General features: G+C 33.0%; 2 protein-coding genes across 7 annotated transcripts; both read right to left on the reverse strand.

Moving 5' to 3' along the window:
• Nucleotides 2,191-23,455, reverse strand: LOC18593753. Of its 6 annotated transcripts, none has more exons than XM_018125049.1 (4): nt 7,043-7,210; nt 6,699-6,774; nt 5,656-5,770; nt 2,191-3,928 (listed from the first exon to the last, which is right to left on the reverse strand). In XM_018125049.1, exon 4 carries the CDS (start codon nt 3,911-3,913, stop codon nt 3,161-3,163), a length of 753 nt encoding a protein of 250 aa, XP_017980538.1. In that variant the 5' UTR covers nt 3,914-3,928; nt 5,656-5,770; nt 6,699-6,774; nt 7,043-7,210; the 3' UTR covers nt 2,191-3,160. The 6 variants fall into 6 exon arrangements, with proteins under 6 accessions (XP_017980538.1, XP_017980536.1, XP_017980540.1 ...); XM_018125047.1 differs by having other exon boundaries at nt 5,656-5,775; XM_018125051.1 differs by lacking the exon at nt 6,699-6,774.
• On the reverse strand, nt 17,717-19,309 carry LOC18593754. The gene has a single exon (XM_018124214.1). The coding sequence runs from the start codon at nt 19,307-19,309 to the stop codon at nt 17,717-17,719; it is 1,593 nt and encodes a 530-aa protein (XP_017979703.1).

Raw genomic sequence — 24,227 nt, forward strand, 5'->3', positions numbered from 1 at the left:
ACATTGAGTCAAGAGCAATATCTTAGAGGCAATGAATTTGTTATAAATTTGTGAAGGAAAGAGCAAAATCAGATCTCTCGCCTTGCAAAATCCTTCGTGAAAAGAGAATGAATAACGAAGCAACTGAGTTAAAAAATAAGAGGCAAGTCACTGCAATTAGTCCTCTTCAAGAAGCTAAAATAAGATCAAATGCCTAACTTCCTAAATTTCAAAGGTTGATGGTACTTCATTCATGTGAGAAGCTTATATTATATGTCAACTTCCCAGCTGGTTGTGCATTATTTTTTTTGTACGAGGTTTGTATGTTTTAATAATGACGGTCTTAAGCAGAGGCAATGTAGGAGGCTGAGAGCTATAATTTGGTTCATCTCTCAAAGAATAGTAATTAACTTTTGCATGCGCAACATGATTGAGGAATCCAAGATTACCAAGTAAAACTAAAATGAAATAGACGTTGTGAAAATCTTTATTATATTTTTCGAGAGCTGCAGTTTGAGTCTAGTCATCTAGACAGCATATACTATCTTCTGTGTGTCAGATACCAATTCTTGTATATTTTTCATGAATTGAAATTTATAATTAGAAGGAGAATTAATCCAATTTGAATAGAAGAAGCCATGCACAAGTTGCAATCATCTTGGCTTTGCTGTTCTGCTTCTTTTGCTGATTTTGAATATGGAGATGATGGAAATGACCCTATGGATAGCTGATAATCATGGAACCAATAAACAGGATACTCTGGGACTGGGAGAGAACGAAATTATAATTTTGGTTTCTTCAACAAGTAATCTTTTCTCCTTCCTTTTTTGAAGTAATCTGAAATGGCTAATTTTGATTAGTTTTGTAAATTAACCAAGAATTCATGGCTGATTCAAGAATTGCACATTTCAATTGACAAATGGTCCTTAGCTATCCTTAGGTTTTTCATTGTCTCTAGATCTACATATCTTGAAACCATGTAATGATAATTTCTGATCTCTAGATAAGGCGAGATTCATTTGCATTGGCTAAACATTGAACATTTCCATCCAATCTAAAAGAACCATAGTCATATTAATATCATAATCTCTATAATGACTCAGATCCTAATTTTTTTTTATCAGAGTGCAACTAATTCAGTTAGAAACCAAGCAATTTGAAAAAAAACTAAAAAGAAATGAGAAAAAAAAAAGAAATAGGAGAAAAGAAAATGCACCAATTTCGCTGAGTATTAACCATCCTACATTTAGAAAAAAAAAAAATGGAAACTGCCCTGTCATTAGCAAGGGGAAGAGGGCAAAACAATACTATCTGCTCTTCAAGTTTTTCTGCTTTTGCCTTGATTCTGTCATCCATTGATCGTCTATGGCTTTGCTAAAACTCAAACAGGACATGTCAAAAACCAAGCAACTGGAACAACATGGGGAAGCGCAAAGGAAAAAAACTATGTTTAAATAATTAAATTGATGTTGGCATTCTCTGCCCTGCTTGAAATCTCGTTGGTGAAATTGGATAATGCTTCAACACTATGCCCCACATGACTCAACATTTTGTTGACAATGACTTTTAAATTTTTATCTCATACAACACTATGCTCCACATGATCTAAGGATAAGTGCATTGGGCACCTTTTTTTTAAAAGCAGTTGCAGTTTGATTACCACGCCATCCATAGATTTACAAACCTCAATGAATCTACTAGTGAGAACAACTTTCCTTTCCATATCTAATGTTGATTTTGAGATTCCTACATCCAATAGTAAAAATCGTTACCAAACATCATCTAAGATCAACACATATCTCTTTTCCTCCAAAATATGCTATAATGTTGTTTCTTGTTGCAGTTCATCTTTTGAAACAGATTGCTGCAAAGAATCTACAATATCTTCTTGCAACTAGAAAACATTCAATTCTTTTTATATGGTAATCCATATCTCTTTATCAAATCGATTATCCGTCAACAATTGATTATTGATATCTTTCATGATAGTAGTTTTCGCTATATCACCCATTCCACATGCTGTAATCGGAAAAACCTCATCACTCATCAAACACTTCCAAATTTGTTCTTTAATTTACATCTATTTTAACTTCTATATTTGGTGTTGGTAATGTCACCTTGGTGGCTAGAGGCTGCATACTATCAAGGAAGCTACCTTGTTAAATTTCCTTCTTCACTCCTTCGGTAGACAAATATATCTGCTAGCATAAATCAAACAAAAGCAAACTTTATTATATTTAGCATTACATCCAATTTCCAAACAAAATAAAATGGATACAAGATACCATCCACTAACAGTGACACAACTCATGCAAAGAATTCCAAATATATTACAGCATAAGAATATTCCTCCCCTTTCCAACCCATTTATTTACTATGTATCCCAACCGACCAATCGACGGGTAAGGTTGGGCAAGGGGAGCGTTGTTTCCTCCATTACTCGAAGTGACGAACACTTGCACTTCACCATATTGACCATATATGCTCTGGGTTTGGGTTCCGACCGCTGCATCAAAGTGTGCACTTCCCTTGGCAATTTGGTCATCAAATGACAGCGTATCATAATCCCACAAATCTGCCGTGATTGTTAACACAGAACTCGCTGGTGCTACCACAAATGAACGAGTCAAGGGAATAGAATAATTGGGACGCACTTGGACATATTCATTAGACGATTTCTCAAACAATGCGAGGGATGTCGACGATCCCCCTAAATCCTGCGAAGCTTTGATTGTTCCATACACATCTGCCGGTAATTCATTATCCCCATTTATCAGCACAACATGGATAGTGGCGTTGAGAGCTTGTCTTAATACAGAGTAACCCACCATGACACTGCCATATTCACCATACACAACCTTCTCCAAACGTTTGTCATAATTGGCGAAAGTTAAATTCTCATTTCTTGGTTCCCACACGATGTCGCCTTGAGCAATCTGGTCATCGCGGGACAAGCTATCGTAGTCCCACAAACTAACACTGATGACGAACACATCACCGCCCGAAGTAGCAGTAGAAGGCCCCAAAAATCCTTGACCTTCACCGTTCCGTAGAGATCACCAGGATCCTCACCATTAATATTGTTCACACGTACATACTCGATGCTCACCAAGGTACACACGTATGAAACATTTGTATCAGCAGTATCTGCATTATGAGCATTGCCAGCAACAACATCAGCTTAGCTTGTCACGGGTCTTGTCTCCATCAAGATCCCAAGTGCGGCAATGGCCTGACCTACGGTCCAAATTTGGGCTCTATTAGGGTTCGGGACGTTAGGCAAGGGCGTATTATCTGTCCAGGGGAGGTCAGCACGTTGGACAGCACTAGAAAAACTTACAAAGCCCTGCTGCAACTCGACGAGTTGTGAAGTGAGTGGTGCAGAATTGTACCAGTTTTTGACAATGTGGTCCGTGATTAATTGAAACCTCGTAGATTCGGCAATCATTTGAGTTAAAACCAGCAGTGCTCTAGCACAATTCTGCAATGCATTATTTTGGGTCGAGTTCGGGTCCAACGCTCTTGCTAAGTTGGCAATGGCATTGCTTAAATTAGGTAAACCTAGCTGAAGTGTTTCACGAGTAACATCTTGTCCGGCAGCATCAATGAAGGTGTAACCATCTACATAGCTTCCTGCATATGCGAGAGGGCTCGATCCAGAAATCATAGATGAATCCGAAAACTCCCAAAATTTTGCACCTTCATCTCTTGAATATCCACGCACGTATAGATTTCTCTTGTCAATTCTCAAGATGATGGTGGAAGCACCAGAAGTTAGGCGAATATCTAACCAACTTAGAGAATGTGTTTGTGGCATGAGCACATCGATATTATGTGATGTGGAGCTTGAAAGTATAGATCTTAGGCTTTGGATAAATGTCTGGTAATCACCTTCATCAACATTGAAAGCAATTGAAGTATGCCCATCTGCCATTGTTGATCACGCGTTCTTGTTTGCAAAGATAAGATGCAAGTGTTTGTTCAGTAGTGTATATATTAGATCTCCATCTGACATAAGTTCCTCCCTATACTAAAATCCTATACTTTTCATACAACATTATGTATATGCAATATGTCAAGAGAAAAGTGTTACTAAATAAAAATTTTCACCAATTCTTCTAAAGAAAAAACATAATGTTTATGAAAACATTATTAGAAACAAGAAGTTTTTCCATAATCTTTGAGTATAATAATTACAGTTTTAACACTATTCATATATATATAATTCAATTTCCCCTTATAGAACCATCACAAATTCTTGAATATATCATATCTATTTATGGTTCCTAGCTTTGACTATTACAACATTAATAAAAGGATGATGTAAATAGAGAATCAATCTAATATAAATATATAAATGATAAATTTTTCGATAAAAAAAAAAAGAAACGATTTTACATTGATAGTGTGTTTTTCTAACACGTACTACAACAAAATTGAGTTTTAATCACACTTCTTTAAGCAACTTATTTTTTTGTATAGTGAAATCTTAAAAAGTGTAGCTATTTAAACTTTTAATTTCACATTTTTCACATTTAGTAGCAATATAAAAAAGTGAAGTCTTTGCTTGTATGCAATTTCTATGGTTACATTTTATTCATAATGCATCTAAAAATTTATATATTAAAGTTAAATCTACAAAAATATTCTAAAAAGTATAAAAAAGTGTTATTAAAATATTTTCAGTAAGACATTTTTAAAATATGTTGTCTTAAGTCAAATTTGTTGTAGCGATGTATATATATTAAATAATTGTTATGTATCAATTAATCAAGGCAAGATGTAATTTTAATATTGGAAGACTAAATTTACTAAATTTAATTATTTCCATTTATGCATTTTACACATTTAATATAAATTTAAATTAGATTAGGTAAGAATTTCTAATTATTACCCTAAATGAATAAAGAAATTGCCATTTAATGTTAAAATTGAGTTTTTTTGCACAAAAATATATATTTGCTAGCATAACTCAAACAAAAGAAAAACTTTATAATATTAAAATTTGCATTGATTTCATTGCATTCCTTTCTAATTGTTTCACATAGCTTTTATTGGCTATTATTTCTATTAATCTGTCTTTTTAATAATTACTCTAATTTGATTTTTTTAATACTTATTACAATTTAATGGTTAGTCAACAATTTACATTCAAAATTCAAAATTTACCTTATATAATTACTTCAAATTTTACCCTTATCAATATGAGCTGTAAACTTTTCGACTCTCTTGGTACATTTTTGTTAGAGACTAACGTTGCTTAATTAATTTAACTTTTTGTTCCCCATATATTTTGTCTACTCATGTTTAGTTTCTATATTTCCTAGTCCCGATTCCATCCTCGAAAGCTAATTTATTCTTTTTGTAAATCTCTTTGAATTATTCAATTAATTCTATATATGTATTATGACCTCTTTTATTTATTATTACCTGGTAATTATGTTTTTCACCTCCTTGATGAATTATTCAATTTCTTTATTTTTTTAGTAAATTGTTTTACTGTATTCATGTTTGTAAATTTTCAATTGTGGATTCTACAATATAACCATAAGTAAGGAATAATATATCTTTTATTTTGATAATTAAAACAAGAAAACTTTTGAAAACAACAATATATCTCAAAAAGACATTTGAAAAATAATTGCAAGAATGAACTGAGAATGACAATAAAAATACCTAGTTTCTTCTTCAAATTATTTGGAAAGATGAAGAGCAGATGTCAAGTCGATGTGTCGCAAATTAATTCCCTTGGCCCCTTGCTACAATTTTTTTTTTTTGGGGGAAATAACTGCTGTACTGAAAAAAACGAAGGTCAGTACTAATAAAAAGAACAAAAAGCAGTTGTGTTTTAAAGGTGAAAATCTTATTCGCTAAAGTTTTTGAAATTATTCTTATTTTTTACTCACTATAATTATTTTCAGCCTAATTAAGAAACTAAAAGCATGGCAAAGAAAGAACCAAAAATAATTATGTCAAAAAATGATGAAATTATGTTATAACGTCATATGATTCAAAAGATTAAAAGTCATAATATAAAGGAGTAGACAGTTCAATTGCTTGGATAAGTGAGGCAATGAGTTGGTACTTCTATCCTGAGAGAGTATTGGTTAAATTTGTGGAACAAGGGAAGATTAATAATATCTCCTTCCAAAATTTGTGAAGAGAAGAGCAAAATCAGATGTCTCTGCTTGCAAAATCTTTTATGGGAAGAGAATTTATTAGTAAAAGTAGGCAAGTCAACGCAATGAGTACTCTGCAGGAAACCAAAGTAAGATGAAAAGCCCTACTTGTTTATTAATTTTTCTTCCTTTGCCTCAATTCAATGAGGGTTTTACATATTTTAAAGGGGTGTAGGCAACTTAGGCTAATTATGGGATTTAAGTAAAGAATCACATCTTCATTTCCCCCTGTAGATAACCATCACAAATTATTGAATATTAATTACAGCATTACTCAAAGAGGAAAAAGAAAAACAGAATCCAATTTTCAATAACAATAAACAACCAGAAAATATTAATTAATATTTTTTGAACAGTTATAAAAATTTTCAATTGTGGATTAATATAATCTAAATATAAGTAAGAAAGCTTGTGATATATTTTTTGACAAGATAATTAAAACAAAAAAGTTTGTGATATATATATATATATATACACATACCCAAAAGACATTTAAATAATTGTGGGAATAAATAGAGAGTTTAATGACATTCAACATACCTAGTTTCTTCTTCAAATTATTTGCAAAGATGAAGCCCAAAGGTAAATTAAAATGATCCACATACCTCCTTGGCTCCTTGTTAAGCAGAAAACATTTTAGGCAGAAGAAACAAGTTGGCATAAAATTAATTAGGAAAATTAATATTGTTAATAAAAGAGAAAATTTATGTGCTAAAGTTTCAGAATTATTAACTTTTCAGTTTTCACTCACTATGATTATTTTTCACCTAATTAAGAGAACAAAGAAGCAAAATAATTATGTGAAGGGAATGAAAGATGATGAATTTATGTTATAAGTTTATTCCAAAGAATATGAGCCCAAAGATATTTTATAGTTTAATTACCTGATGAAGTAAGGCGAATAAGCTCTATCCTTACAGGTCTCGGTTGAGTTTGTGAATGAAGGAAACCAACTTCTTTTTGCAAACTTTGTCAAGAAATCAAGATGTTCAAAATTATCCTTTATGAGAAGAAAATGAATTATGAAGAAAATGCAAAGTCGTCGCACAAGTTGTTAAGTCACTTTCCTTGGAGCTGTTTCACAATAATGCAAATGTGGATGAATTATGGGGCCACTTATCCTACTCTCCTTCATTATTGTCCTCACAAGTCACAACATTATCCTACTCTCCTTCATTATTGTCCTCACAAGTCACAACATTATCCTACTCTCCTTCATTATTGTCCTCACAAGTCACAACATTATCCTACTCTCCTTCATTATTGTCCTCACAAGTCACAAACATTCTTTCGCAAGGGCAGCAAAATCTTATCTAATTTGTTTGTCTTAAGGTAAAGCTTCAAAATATCTAGAGACAGAATGTCCATTGCTTTCAACTTTCAAAGCTTCTAAAATTCATAGAAAAACTTTTCAGTTTGGCAGATTTTAGAGAGCAAACATGCTTAAACTGATAACCGTTGACTAGTATGCAAGTCTTCCTTCAAAAGACCATTAGCTGTCTTCTGCATGCTCTACCTGGCCCTTAACAGTAATGACTAGCAGTTTATGGAGTGCAGAAAAGCTACCTTATAGTAAATGCAGTTCTTCAAGCGTCATGTGAGTAGGGACAAAGAACATATATTAAGTTTATTAAGTTTATGTAGTAACCACAAATAATTAATGACTTATCATGCGTTTTCATTTTTGTTATGATGTGAGGATTAAATGACTCTTCCTCAATGAAACGTCTGATAAAGTGCAAGATAAAAGAAATGAAATCAATTTACAATGAGATTTCACAAAATTCTTATTTTTGATTTACACAAAGCAAGTGCAAAACAGAGAAAAAAAAAAAGAGGATGATAGGGATCTCTTAAACCCTTTGTTCCTTAGAGCAAAGAAATTAAGCAAGAGAACTAAGATTAAAGTAACCAATCTGCTGATGCTCTTAGATTAAACTGCTTGCATCAATGAATAGGTGGTTGATTATTAGACTGATTAAAACCTAGGTACAAATATAAGGTCACTTTCTTTCACAAGGGAAAGAAACTCTTACATAGTTTCATTGGGTTCGGAAGTCACTTCCCTTAAAGCTAGTTTAAAATAAAGAAAATATAAATAAAATAAAAGTTGAAAAAATGAGAGCGAATACAAGGTGATCTAAGCTATTATAATTGTTTGGTGGAAAGAAAGCACCCGAGAGGTAAACTCATACAAGAAGATTACTTTGTCAAATGAGAAGTTAGAAAATATGACAAGGTTAGAGAAATAGGGAGGCACAAGTGGGTTGTGGAGCACTAATTCCACTATAATGTCTGATAGAATCACTTTTCCTTTCTCCATTATTGACCTCACTTCTTATCTTTCACTCGTACAAGACAAGAAACTATTTAATACTACAGAGTACTACTTCCAAGGCAACTTCATACTTGTGGATTTAAGCAAAAAGCTTGCAAACTCATACGGGAAGTAACACTGGTATGAACGGCTTACTTGACTAAGACAGCTTAGGTAATTGTTAGTTCGTTAAGATATTTATCTAAATTATACTATTATGTATGAACAATTCTCCTTCCAAGTGTTCTGCAGTATATTGACTGTATTAATCTGAATCTATAGTTTAAAAAAGAGATGCCTGATCTTGAGTCGTTTTCTTGTTGCTGATATAGAAAGATTTCACTATAATTTTAAAGAAAGAAAATGCTAATTTATGTTAGAACACAAAACTGGAAAATAAAGATTGCACAGAATCCTTCCTAATTTCTGATTTATATGAAGCTTCAGTGCAGTCATCTTGTCAATGTCTCTGTGGGACAAATATATATATATATATATATATCATCACCCACAAGTAAGCAGTTGCAGGGTGCTAAGCTCAAATTGGGACTAAACCACTGGTATCAAAGCATAAGGTACAAGACATACTGATCATCAATATCATCTAATAATGCCTTGGAGATGAAAGAGTTAAGTATACTGTTAATCAATCATCGAGCATCTAGTATAGATAGAGTCATTTTATTTGTTGAAGAAGATACATGCTTGTCTGATGAAGAATCTTCTTCAAGTGGACTTTTTTGAAACAAAAAACCAGGTTGTTTGGGGTGTAGCAAATCAATTTCAATTCCCAACATCAGAATCACAGATGACATACTTGGCTTATCCTCAGGATGCTGTTGTACACAAAAAAGACTAATATGGATGCATCGTATCACTTGTGATAGATTGCAAAGCTCTCCTAAGCATTCTTCAACATGTTCTGAAGCACTGCCTTCTTTTCATAATCTCCATGCTTGCAGCAAATTGAATCCCTTTTAGGTTTTATCAATCCAAGATAAGCAAAAAAAAATTTTGATTATAATAAATTTGCTGAAACTGACATGTTCAACAAGGTTGCCGCTCTGTGTTGGATGGTAAAGCCTTCTATTTTTGTTCCCTTTTATAATCTCCAGCAATAATATACCAAAGCTAAAGACATCTAATTTTACTCAAAACAATCCTTCAATAGCATATTCTGGTGCCTTATAACCACTACTGCAGAACATCATCAAAAGCAATAAAAATATGAGGATTTGTAGACATTATGAAAATAAAGTGACACTAAGTTTCAACCACTCTTTTAGTGTTACCTTGTTAGAGTTAAAGCATGCATTGACTTTATCATTTTGTTTATTATGTATTTTGCTTCATTGTACTGGTTGTTAAGTGTTGTACACTAGTGTTTATGAGGGGTCTTTGTCCATGGTTAGCTTTACAACACTTGTCTCTTATGTTAATAGGTGTTAATCTTGTATAGCTTGTATAAATATTTTGGTCATAGTTGAATACAGTGTGTGTGAATATTAGCAAATTCCTCTCTGTTTTTTTTCCTCTCCATACCAGAGCAGTATATGATCTCATCTGCTCTATTATAGTTTCATTCTTCTTTCACAGTTTCTTTACATGGTATCAGAGCAAACAACTGATCTTTGTGCCTGTTAAAGCTCCCTCTTACTCATCAAAAGCTCATTCTTCGGCAAAATGTCAGCCTCAACTGTCACACAGCAAACCGTACCCATTTTCAATGGCTCTAACTATCCTGTTTGGGCCATTAGAATGAAAGCATTCCTGAAAGGTGTCAATCTATGGAATGCACAGAATGAAGAAGTTTAGCCCTTGCAAAGAGCCTTGTGTTTGATGGCAATTCGGTTCTTTCTTATTAGCCCGTTCAGATTACCTTAAGAAAGGAAGGCGAAATGAGAAATTAAACCAAAAAAGACAAAAGAAAAAGTTAAATTGTTGAAGAAATAAGAATTGTGATTACATTTCTGTTCCAGCACGGAACCTTGAGATTCATCAATTCTGTCCTACTTATCGGTATGATTATTAGTTAAGACCACTGAAACCATTCTATAAATCTCAACTCTTATTGCAGATAAAGAAAACTATCTTCAAAACTGGCTTTGAAATTTCTTTTCTGGGTACATGATGCTGTCAAGTTAAGACTATTGAAAAATAGGAACTGAAATAAGTTGCAGTGATTTAACCTTGCAATCTATATTAAGATGAGGTTAACATAATTGTTAATTCAGTATTGCAACTCGATTACTGTCAAGTCAATCTGTAATTAATTTAAACACAAGGGAAAATAAGGTTGGATTCATTTGCATTGGCTAACCATTGAACATTTCCAACCAATCTAAAAGAACCATATTCATATTAATCTCATAATCTCCATAATGGCTCAGAGCCTAATTTTTTTTTATCAGAGTGCAAGAAATTAAGTAAGCATGCATTTTTAGACTTTGAAAAAATGTCATCGAGATTATTTTTCTTCTCAATAATAATTATTAAGTGAACATGATTGCCAATAGTTAAGTCTTTCTAACAGACATTTTAGCTGATTACATAAAAGATAATTTATAGGCTACGTACAAGATCTGTCTTTTGAATTACCAAAAAATTACAATAACCTGCCCTAAGGGTCAAATAGAATTGATGTTACGCAAATGCTATTAAAATTCCCCTGCTTTCATCGTAATCAATTTGTTTTGAATAGCATAAACCTATAAAATTTCATGCTTTTGGCTTTATTATGTCATGCATTATGGCATTGCAATGACTCCAACAAGGAAAGTTAGAAACTGAGCAATCTGACAAAAAAAAAAAAAAGATAAAATGAAGAAATGGGAGAAAAGGAAATGCACCAACTTGATTAAACAATGACCATCCTGCATAAAAATGTAAAAACAGCACCTACCCTGTCATTAGCAAAGGGAAGATGGAAAACTAATACTTATAATGCCATCTGCTCTCTAGGTTTCTGTGTTTTTGGCTTAATTCTGCCATCAATTGGTTACTTTATGACTTTCTTACAAATCAAACAGGATGCCTAGACCTGGCAAAATAATACTAATTGACGATGTGGAGCAACAAAACCTGTCACACACCGTAGAGCTATTTTCAAAATAATACCAATTCTTGATGCTCTGCGGTGCAAACTCAATGTACTTTCGCTGAATCGAAATTTAAATTTCAAAGGAGAATTAATCCAATTTAAATAAGTCATGGATTATAATTCCTTGTTGCTGATATAGAAAGACTTGGTTATAGAAGACACTATGCACAAGAAGTTCAGCCCTTGATAAAAGTAATGAGAAAGAAATGAGGCTTGCGCCAGGTGGAGATTCAGCTTCTTCCTTGTCAGCCATTTCAGACTACCTCAAAAAAAGGAAGGGGAACAGATCATCAATTGTTCAAGACACCAAATTATCACTTCATTCTCTTCCAGAAAATATCCTGTTTATTGGTTCCATGATTATCAGTTGTCAATTGGGGCATTTCCATCATATCCTGTTTAAAATCAGAAAGAGAAGCAGCAAAACAGAGCCAAGAAGATAGCAATTAGGAACATCTGTTTCAAAATAATTCAAATTTGAATTGAACAAAGACTGAGAAAGTAGGATTTTTATCAATGGGGCACTTGTCCTACTTTCCATTAACTCCAATTTTGTCCTCTCAACTTTCTTTATGTCTTGAGGCAAAGACCATAAATATGTACAGATGTTAAAAGAATGTATCAGCTGGATAATCAAGCTACTGTTTACTGCATTGGAACCTTGACATGACATAATTACATGTATAAAATTATCCTTACTCCTAATAAAGGTTTAAATATTGCTCAAGTAGCTTGGTTGGACCATACTCAGACTTTTTACGTATAACGATAATCTAGAATTATTTGTAAAAATTATAAAATGAAGTGTTAATCACTGAAAATTCTGAAACTCATAATTCTGCTATATGATGCAAATTTATTTTCTTAAATTGAAAGCATTGTAGTGAAGATGGGCATTCTTATGCTTGGTTTTTCAGTACCCAGACAAATTAAGAATGCTCATCTCTTCTATTAAATGTTTTCTTCTTTTCACTTTTTCTCAACAAGTATGGAATATAATATCAATTGATGAAGTTAAATATATACAGTATGGCAAGATTTAAAGTGAAATTTTAAGAGCAGTCAAGGGTCTCCAAAGAAATCAAGTTCAATATCAAAATGACCTGCCTCATAAGAAATGCTTCCTTGGGACTAAAAATGAAGCAGAATACACCATATGGTTTAAAAATCGAAACATATATAACCTGCTTATTAATTGCTACAAACATAAAGCAAATTACATGGACATAAATCAAGTTTTCAATAATAATAAACATCATCTTGGAGAATAATAATAATAATAATAAATCCAAGACAATATGAATTGTTTTACAATCCTAAAGGATTTCAATTATGGATTAATAAATTTTAAACATAAGTAAGGAATAGTATTTCACTGCCCAAATAAGGTAGTTGTCTCCGAAAAACACTGGATGAGCCGGAGTGTTGAAGGAAGAAGGTTGTTAATCAGGAAATTTTACAGAGGAACAGCAAGATCAAAGAACAGGGAGAAAAAATCTATAAAAATGGGGAGAGCACACTCAGAAGCTCACACCGCCTCTCATTCTCTTTAATTTCACCTTATGTACATCACACTGAACAATGAAAGGAAACGGAAAAATAGCAATGGCACTAAGCCTCGAAAACAAGGAAAAAAACACACTTGGTTGGCTGTGCACTGAAATCCATGTATTGGTCTCAGTGCTAGGCAACAGCTACAAAGGAAACAGAGGACACCTGGCTTAACAGCCATATAACACCATCAAAACGACACACTCAAGTAGTGTTTTAAGTAAACAAGAGCAAAACGACATGAGCTAAAGTCGTATTACGTAAAACGGTAAAGTTAACTGAATAAAACGACACTCAAGCATAGGGTATCAACAGTTGAAGTATGATAGTTTCTCTGCCTTAAGATCACAGATCATTGTGATGAAGTCTTTTCCATCTTTGGATGAGGCATATAATCTTGTTTTCAGAGAGGAGAATCAAAGGAATTTTCGTATCATGGGTCAGCCATTGAGTGAGACTGTTGCTATGTCTGTTGTCACTAGTGGAAAACCTAAAGGGAAATCTGACTTTATATGTTCACATCTCTTTAAATTGGAAACAAAAAACTGTATTGTAATTAAATCATCACACGTGCATCACATGGACATAAATCTAATTTTCAACAATAATAAACATAATCATGACTGAAAATAATAATAATAATAATAATAAAAAGAAGCAAGTAAATATTAGTCGTTTTAAACGGTTCTAAAGATTTTCAATTGTGGGTTAATATAATCTAAACATAAGTAAGGAATTACAGATCTTTTTGATAATTAAAACAAGAAAACTATCTTACACAAATGCAGCAAAGAAGCAAAACATGATGAGATTACATGGAATTTGTATATCTTAATCACATGAAGCTTCAGTTTGGTCCTTCAATCTCTCTATCTATGAAATAAACACAAAGCACTGCATATGAACTATTCTATACGTCTCAACCCTTCTTGGAGATAGAGAAAACTATCTTCAGCTGGCTTTGACATTTCTTTCCTTGGTACATGATGCTGTCAAGTTAAGACCATTGAAAAATAGGAACTGAAACAAGTTGCAGTGATTCAACCTTGCAATCTATATTGACTGGAGGTTAACATAATTCTAATCCAGTATTGCAACTCCATTACTGTCAAGTCAATCTGTAGTTAGTTTAAACGTAAGGGAGAGTAAGGTTACATTCATTTGCATTGGCATTCTATGCCTTGCTTTTAGAAATCTCGTTGGTGAAATTGGATAATGCTTCTTTCAGATATAAGACCTGAAGATACCCCCTAATAAAAGGATTTAACAAATTTCAAATATAATTAGTTAAATCATATACAGAAACTGAATTTGAATCTCAAAAAGAAGATTTTTTTTTTTCTGATGAAAGCCTCTGTCAAGAACAAATCCAGATGACATACAATTCAAGTGAATTTCCTAGATACAGTGACCTAAATGACTACATCAAACTGATTTTCCTTCAACAAATGATTATTGATATGCTTCATGATAGTAGTGTTTCCCATACCACACACTCCAATTATGCCAACCTCATCACCCATTGAGTTTTCCCAAATTTGTTCTTTTGCATTGATTTCACCTTCTAGATATGTTGTTGGAAATGTCATCCCAGTAGTTGGAGACCCATCAATTACCTCGTTGATAAATTTCCTTGACTTCTTCAATCTTCTGGCAAACAAATTTCCCTAGGCGTGCACATGAGAAGTATGACACAGCACTTAACCACTTCGAATATTGGTCCTACAAGCTCCATATAAGCGACTCTGTATAATTTAAAAACCACTATGTATAAAACCAATAGTTTTAAAAAGCATATTCTAAGGAAGGCTAATCAACAAGCTGATAATTTGGCTAAAACAGGAATAGGCAGAGAGGTGGACCTGGTGAACGTCTGGGAGGACACTCCAAGTAGGAGAAGTGAGGTGGGGGCAGGAGTGAGTAAATGATGAGCGAGATTTTTTGCGGTTCTTTTTGTGATGATTTAGGTGCATCTTAGTGTGACTGGATGCTTCTTTTGCTTGTTGTAGTGTTGGCCTGTTTGCATGAAATCTTTCTTGCCTGATTACTGTTTTCAGTATTGACTGGTAGGCGGACAGCTTGTTTGTTTTGTTGTTGAAGATAGTCTATGACGGATGTTTCTGGTGCTCCATTGGTTCCTGAGGTAGGGAGAGGTGGTGAAAGGGGTTGCCTGGTGCTGATGTGCTCTGATTGAAAGGTTGAGATTAAAGTCAACATTTAAGGAGCGGGAATTGTGAGTTTATTGCTTAGGAAAATCTATGTTAGTGGCCTTAGCTTTGCCCAATTATGTATTTTTGAGGGTTATGCCATCACTGGGACTGCGCATAGGTCTTAAAATTGCAGCTCTTTTGTACTTTTAATTGGAGTTTAACCATTGGTTACTCCCTTTAATGAATTATTCCAACTTTCAAAAAAAAAAAGATACTGCTTCTACTACTATGTTATTAAATCTCAAACTTTTACCAATTCTGCTAAAGAACCATCACAAATTCTTGAATATGTCTTGCCTATGCTTTTTAGTTTTGATCATTCGAACATTAATAAGAGGAATAAAAAAAAGAGAAAACATTTTTCAATAATAATAATCATCAATACTCAAGGAACTTTCTCACTTTTTTTTGCTCAATAGGAACTTTCTCACTTAAGTTATAACACTCTCTACCAAGCAATTATTTTCAATCTTATTTAAAATCCTATGGGTTCTGTCATGCATTACTTGTTTGGTCTCAAAGCCATCAAGAATTCAAAATCTTCAGGATACAAAGAACAATATAAGAAACAAGTTTGAATTTTATATCTCACAAATGACCATAACTAAATTTTAAACATCCAAATATTTTAATTTCTAATCCTTTCATAGTTGTCACCTGCTCTTCTAATTCATTTAGTGCATTTCTCTATTCATAAATATCATCTACCCCTTTCATGTTACTAGTTATTGTCACAATACTAAGTGGTAAACCGCCACATGACTCAACATTTTTGTTGACAATGTCTTTTAAATTTTTATCTCATACAACACTATGCCCCATAGGATCTAAGAAGAAGTTCATTGGACACCTTGTTTCGACAGTGGTTGCAGTTTGACAACCATATCATCCATAGATTTACAAACCTCAGTGGATCCACTAGTGAGTTCAACTTTCCTTCCCATATATCAAGGGTGGAGGGTGGTATTGTCCCGCCCAAAATTTTTGAAAATTTTTAATTATTATATATTTTTAATAATCTTAGAGAGTAGCATATTTATGGAGGCTATGGCCCTCCCAAAATTTTTGAAATATTTTATTTATTATATATTTTTAATGCTCCTCAAATAATTTTTTTATTTAATAATTAATATAAATAATAAATAATAAAATGACCCTACAAGTCCTAACCAACGTTGCTCTAATTTAAATTTATTCACGCCTCTTTCTCCTTCTCCTTCTTTTTCTTTTTCTCTTCTCCTTTTGTTCTTTTAATTTGCTTTACTCTCTTTTATATAATTAAATACTGAAACACATTTCATTTTTTAAAAGATAGATTTATGATCTTATGAACTTGGATAAGGTAAAGTTTTCTTTTATCTTCTTCTTTCTATTTATATTATTTAACTATTGTTTGAAATCCTATATATCGTATTTACCTACTTATATTTTATACATTATATTTTATAAATCTAGAAAACATTGTCGATCACAACTTTTTTGTAAGTTTTTTTTTCTTATTCCTTTTGATTTATATGTTATATTCAATTATTTTCTATTATGAATCTTTTAATTGTTGTTTAAATGCAATGTATTAATTTTAAAAATTTTTAACCTTTATTCCTCTTCGTCTTTGGCCCTCCCAATAAAAATTGGCTAGCTCTGCCCTTACCATATCTAATGTCAATTTTGAGATTCCTACTTTCAATAGAGAAAATCCTTTGCAAACATCATTTAAGATCAACACGTTTCTCTTTCCCTCCAAAATATGCTATAATGTTGTTGCTCACTGTAGCTTATCTTTTGAAAGAGATTGTTGCAAAGAATCTACAATATCTTCTTGCAACTTGAAAACATTGAATTTGTTTGATGCAACCCATAGCACTTAATCAAACTGATTATCCTTCAACAATTGATTATTGATATCTTTCATGATGGTAGTTTTCCCTATGCCACCCATTCCACATACTCTAATCATTCCAACCTCATCACTCATCAAATACTTCCAAATTCATTCTTTAATTTTACATAGATTTTAACTTCTAGATTTCATGTTGGTAATGTCACCCTGGTGGCTAGAGGCTGCACTATCTAGGAAACTACCTTGTTCTTAAATTTCTTTCTTAAATCGTTCAACAAACAAATATATTTGCTAGCATAAATCAAACAAAAAGCAAACTTTATTATATTAAACTTTATTATATTAGCATTACATCCAATTTCCAAACAAAATAAAACGGATACAAAATACCATACACTAACAGTCACACAACTCTTGCAAACAATTCAAAAATATTACAGCATAACAATATTCATCCCCTTCCCACTCCATTTATTTACTATGTATCCCAACCAACCAACCAGCGAGCAAGGTTGGGCAAGGGAAGTGTTGCTTCCTCAATTACTCGCAAGTGATGGATACTTGCACTTCACCATATTCACCGTATATGCTCTTGGTTTGGTTTCCGACCATTGCATCAAAGTGTACACTTCCCTTCGCAATTTGGTCATCAGATGATACAGTATCATAATCCCACAAATCTGTCATTACTGTTAACCCAGAACTTATTGGTGCTACCACAACTGAACGAGTCAGGGGAATAGAATGATAGGGACGCACTTTGACGCATTTATCAGATGATTTCTCAAACAATGTGAGGGACGTCGATGATCCCCCTAAATCTTGTGAAGCTTTGATTGTTCCATACACATCGGCCGGTGATTCATTATCCCCATTGATCAACAAAACCTCAATAGTGGCGTTGAGAGCTTGTCTTACAACGGAATAACCCACTGTGACATTTCCATTTTCACCATACACAACCTCCTCTAAACGTTTGTCGTAATTGGTGAAAGTTAAATTCTCATTTCTTGGCTCCCACACGATGTCGCCTTGAGCAATCTCGTCGTCGGGGGACAAGCTGTCATGGTCCCACAAACTGACGTTGATAACGAACACATCACTGCCCGAAATAGCAGTAGAAGGGCCTGTCAATGTGGCAAATCCACCAGGACCTTTGCTCTCGTAGTCACTTGAACTTCGATCATACACCGTATGAAGGCCCCAAAAGTCCTTGACCTTCACCATTCCATAGAGGTCACCTGGATTTTCACCATCAATATTGTTCACACGTACATACTCAATGCTCACCAAGGTACGCACGTATGAAACATTTGTATCAGCATTAGGAACAGCAGTAATATCCGCATTATGAGCATTGCCAACATCAACGTCAACTTGGCGTTTCTTGCGGCTGCTTGTGCGCGGGACATACAACAAGATCCCAAGTGCAGCAATTGCCTGACCTATGGTCCAAATGTTGAATTCATTAGGGTTCGGGACGTTAGGCAAGGGCGTATTATTTGTCCAGTAGGGGAGGTCAGCACGTTGGACAGCACTAGAAAAATCTCCAAAGCCCTGTTGCAACTCGACGAGTTGCAAAGTGAGTGGTGCAGAATTGTACCAATTTGTAACAATGTGGTCGGTTATTAATTGAAACCTAATAGATTCAGCAATCATTTGAGTTAAAAGCAACAGTGCTCTAGCACAATCCTTCAATGCATCCTTGTCGGTTGGGTCCTCATTTCTTGCTAGGTCAAGAATGGCAGTGCGCAAATTAGATAAACCCAATGGAAGAGTTTGACGGTTAACATCGGCAACCTTAATCAAAGTTATACCCTTTACATAGCTTCCGGTATATGTGAGAGTTCTCGATCCAGGAATCAAAGATGTATCCTTAAACTCCCAAAATGTTGCGCCATCATCTCTTGAGTATCCACGCACGTATAGATTTCTTTTGTCGATTCTCAAGATGATGGTGGAATCACCAGAAGTTAGGCGAATATCTAACCAGCTTAGAGGCTGTGTCTGTGGCATGAGCACATTGATATCATGTGATGTGGAGTATGAGAGTATGGATCTTAGGCTTTGGATAAATGTCTGGTAATCATCTTCATCAACATTGAAAGCAATTGTAGTATGCCCACCTGCCATTGTTGATTACGCGTTCTAGTTTGCAAAGATAAGATGGAAGTGTTTGTTCAGTAGTGTTATAAAGGTGAAAAGCTTATTTGCTAGAGTTTTTGGAATTATTCCTATTTTTACTCACTATAATTAATTTAAACGTAATTAAGAGAATAGAAGCATGACAAAGAAAGAACCAAAATAATTTTGTGCAAGTTATCGAAAGATGATGAAATTATGTCAAAAGATTATAAGATTCTAAAAAACAGGAACCAAAAGATTACAAATTGCGATATAAAGTAGTAGACAGCTGAATTACCTGATTAAGCGAGGTAAAGAATTGTTACTTCTCCTATCCTTAGAGGATGTTGGTTTAAATCGGTGGAATGGAAGATTAATATGAAATGCCCAACTTCTTTATTAATATTTCTTTCGTTGTCTCAATTCAACAAGGCTTTTATATACTTTAAAGGGGTGGAGGCAACTTAGGCTAAGTTCAAAGGTTGATGGTACTTCATTCACACCAGATCCTTTTATTATATGTCAAATTCCCAGCCGGTTATGAATTAATTTTTCTATAATTTTCGTCTGACCTTTGTACATTTGACTAAAATTAGGCAAGTGAATGCAATGAGTCCTCTGAATTGAAAATCCAACTTGTTTATTAATTTTTCTTTCTTTATCTTAATTCAATTCGTGATGCTCTGAATTGAAAATCCAATATACTTTTGCTAAATCAAAATTTATATTTAAATGGAGAATAATCCAATTTGAAAATTTAAAAGGGTCATGAATTATATTTCCTTATTGAATTATTTATAAATAGTTGGGCCTATTCAAAAAACAAATTATAAATTGTTGGATCTGTTAGTACGAGCCCCACAAGTCAATCTTTGGTTGTATGGCAATTACACTTTAATCTATCTATGTATAACATTTTGTTATTTATAGTAATATTGAGGTAGTTCTTTATCCATGAGTTTGTAATTTAATCACTATTTAAATTTAGGTAGATAAAATCCATGGAACTATATATGTTGTACAAATAAATTGTATTGAGATACAATTATGAAATCTTTATAAATCAAATCATTGTTCTTAAAAGTTCATGATCATTGTATTATTGAGACAGGGCATCAATAATGCTCAAATATCAGCACATGCTATGGTTTTTACTTGTGAAGTAAGCAATCAATCTTATAGGTTGACATATTGAAATATTTAGAACTAGCATGTGGGTGCTTGCCTTAGGAGAGCAGGTTCACTGAACATGACCCAACATGAGAAATGCATTTGGTATATCACTCTAGTATCTATGCAAATATTTCTCATTTGTTAGTAGTGTAAATACACTTTAGACTTGAGACACCAGATTGTGTTATATGTGGAGTGCTATATATTTGATCATATCACTATGAGTTCTACCATGGATGACAAAACAGGATATGGTTGGATGTAGTACAAAGCATGTGAAAGCAAATGAGTAGTCAAAAAAGGAATCATCACCCCAAGTGATTTAAGGGACATATCCTAACAATTCTTAGTTGATATTAGCTTGTTGAAGTCTTTGGCCAAGGCGACTTGGATATTATGAAAAGAAGTTTTATAGGTCTCCATTAAACTAATGATCTAACTTCAAGAATGAATATGGAAATCAATAAAAGTAGACATTGCATTATTCTTTTATCATCTCTAGGATATATGATAAAAGAATGAATTACATTGATATACTGTACACTGAAAGGTTAGTCAAATTATATTGACTTTTCTAACATTTAGGTAGCCATAATGTATTGCTAGATGCCAATCTTAGGCTATGAAATTGAATTAATCAATTGGGAATTGATAATGAATATGATTCATTTAAGCCTAATTTATTAGAATTATAATTCAAGTCCATTACCAACTTGTTAGGAGCCTAATGGGTCACACACATAAAATCACTATGATAAGATTAAAATGGGCTTTTAGAATTAAGTGGGACTTAATTGAATAGAGGTTATGAACTTCAACTGGACTTAATTAAAATGTTTAAATAAGCCATGGGATCAAATATTTAATTATCTAAACTTTATGTGGTGATAACTAAATGTTATGTTAACCTATAAATATGTTGTTTTAGACAAAAAATTAGTGAGTGTTTTTCTCCTCCTAGTCTTGCTATGGCCTCACATTGTATAAGGAAGGGAGAAAAAGCTTTTCCTTCTAGGTTCGGCCAAGAGAGAGAGAAAGCAAAAGACTTGAGTTTGGTAAACTTCCTTGCTAGCACAAGATCTGGTCAAAAATAGCCCCAATCTCTTGAAAAAGGTTCGAGTTCATAGTGATTGTGTGGACTACATTGGCGTTCATACATTTGGACTGTTTTAGTTTGCAACAATCGGACCTTGATGTGCATTCAGGTGGAAAAATATCTTTGCTGCTTTCTACATATTTGTACATACCAAGGGCTAAGGTATAACTATATTCTTTTATAGTTTTATAATATGGCTGGCCATGGTACTCCATGGTGATGCTTGGTATGGGTTCTCTAGTTTTTATTTTCATTGCATTTCTATTTCAATTTTTTGTAATTACATGGCTTGAGGAATCCAACAGGATCTATATTAAAATATTTCCTTATGTTAGGGGTTTATTAGAAAATAAATTAAGGCTAGTACAAATAGTCTATTTAAACTTAGAAGTCACTTTTCTTTTGATAGAGAAAACAAAAGCAAAGAGGGGAATTTGACAAGAGTAAGCTTGAGATATATTTTTTCGAAAGATAATCAAAACAAGAAAGCTTGGGAGGACAACAATATATCCCAAAAAGACATTCAAGAAATAATTGTGAGAATAATTGAGAGAGTAAAATGACATTCAAGATACCTAATTTCTTCTTCAAATTATTTAGAAAGATGAATTCCAAAGGTCAATTAAAATGATCCACAAACCTCCTTGGCTCTTTGTTAAGCACAAACCTCTTAGGCAGAAGAAACAAAGAGACATAAAATTAACAAGGAAAATTACTAGTGTTAATAAAAGTGAAAATTTTATGTGCTAAAATTTTTTAGAATTTTTCCTTTTCAGTTTTCAGTTACTACAACTATTTTTCATTCAATTAAGAGAATAGAAGCATAAGATAGACCAAAGAACCAAAATAATTACGGGAAAGGAAAAATGATGAATCTATGTTATGAATCTAACATTCCAAATAACACGAATCCAAATCTGATCAAGGTGGCAAATGAGCTGGTACTTCTCCTATCCTTAAAGGTTCTCAGTTAAGTTTGTGAAAGCAGGAAACTAAGATCTCCTTGCAAAAAGTGGGCAACATGAATATTCATGTGGAAACTAAAATAAATGCCCAACTTGTGTAATAATATTTAATATGAAAGTTAGGTTATAACTTAAGATTCTGATTAATTAATGTTACCAAACATAAAAATAAATTATTTGGATGGCTATAAATTTTGTTTTTTGGGTTCACATGTTGATCTAGCTGCTGCAGATTGTATTTTGGTATCTGCATACTTCTCTTCTTGGTGGTTGGAGGCCTTTTGTCCTCCATTTTGGATGTTCCTTTTGCACAGCTAATGAAATGTTTCTCTTTTTTTTTTGAAAATCAATGAAATGTTTCTATTCAACCTTTCAAAACAAAAAAAAAATCTAAGTATAGACTACTTGGTTCAATACTGAGACATTGAAGTGATACTTCTATCCTCAAAAGGCCTTTAATAAATTTGAGAAACAAGCACAATCAAGAAAATAGTAGCAACAAGCAGATGATCTCCTTGCAAAAAAGAAAATCCTAATCCTTTGTGAAAAGAGAATTAATGAATTATGAAGCAGAAAAGAACTAAAGTCACAACTCAATGCAAAGTTGAATTATTTCCAACCTAATAAAGAAAAAAAGAAAAGGAACAAAGAATAGAAGCATAAATTAAATAGAAAGAACCAAAAAAAAATTATATGAAGTTTGTTGAAAGATGAATTTATTTTATGACTTAAGATTCCGATTAATTAATGATACCAAAGATAAAAATAAATTATAAGTATAGAAAACTTACTTGGTTTATTGAGGCAGTGAAGTGATATTTTATCCTCCGAAGGCCTTCAATAAATTTGAGAAACAAGCACAATCAAGAGAAATAGCAGCAACAAGCAGACGATCTCCTTGCAAAAATGAAAATCCTAATCCTCCATAAGAAGAGAATTAATGAATTATAAAGCGAAAAAGAATTAAAGTCGGCAACTCAATGCAAAGTTGAATTATTTCCAACCTAATAAAGAAAAAAAAAAGAAAAGGAAAAAGAATAGAAGCATAAATTAAACAGAAAGGACAAAAAAAATTAAATGGAGTTTGTTGAAAGATGAATTTAGGTTATAAGGTAAGATTCAAAGATGTTACCTAAGATGAAAAATCATAAACGTAGATACTTTAGCCAGCCAAGTGAAGCAAGGATCCGGTTAATATCCCTATGCAGATCTGCGATTGAATTATGAAGCAAATGACTTATTTAAAATGGGCAAGTCAATGCAAGTCATGACATTAATTTAGGGGTCCCTTCCCTTAAACCTGCTTTGAAATAAAGAAAATATAAATCAAATAAAAGATGGTAAAGGGAGAGTTAAAGAAACAATAATCTAAGCTACTATAATTGTTTGGAAATTAAAAAGGAAGCTGCTGAGAAGAATCCAAGGTAGACTTATACGATTAAATAAAAGATGATAAGGTGCGAATTGAGCATAAGGAAAGGTGAAGCAATTAAAAATTCATCCATTAGTGACTTCTGGGGCAGTCAATATTTGATTTTCATATTTCATAAAATCATTTGTCCTACCTACTTCACCGTGGACCTCATTTTATAATCTTTCAAACGAACCAGGCCAGAAATTATGTAATACCTACTCCACCATGGGCCTCATTTTCTAATCTTTCACATGAACCGGGCGAGAAATTATGTAATTA

Source organism: Theobroma cacao, chromosome 7 (assembly GCF_000208745.1).
Source record: "Theobroma cacao cultivar B97-61/B2 chromosome 7, Criollo_cocoa_genome_V2, whole genome shotgun sequence".
NCBI classification, from domain to species: domain Eukaryota; kingdom Viridiplantae; phylum Streptophyta; class Magnoliopsida; order Malvales; family Malvaceae; genus Theobroma; species Theobroma cacao.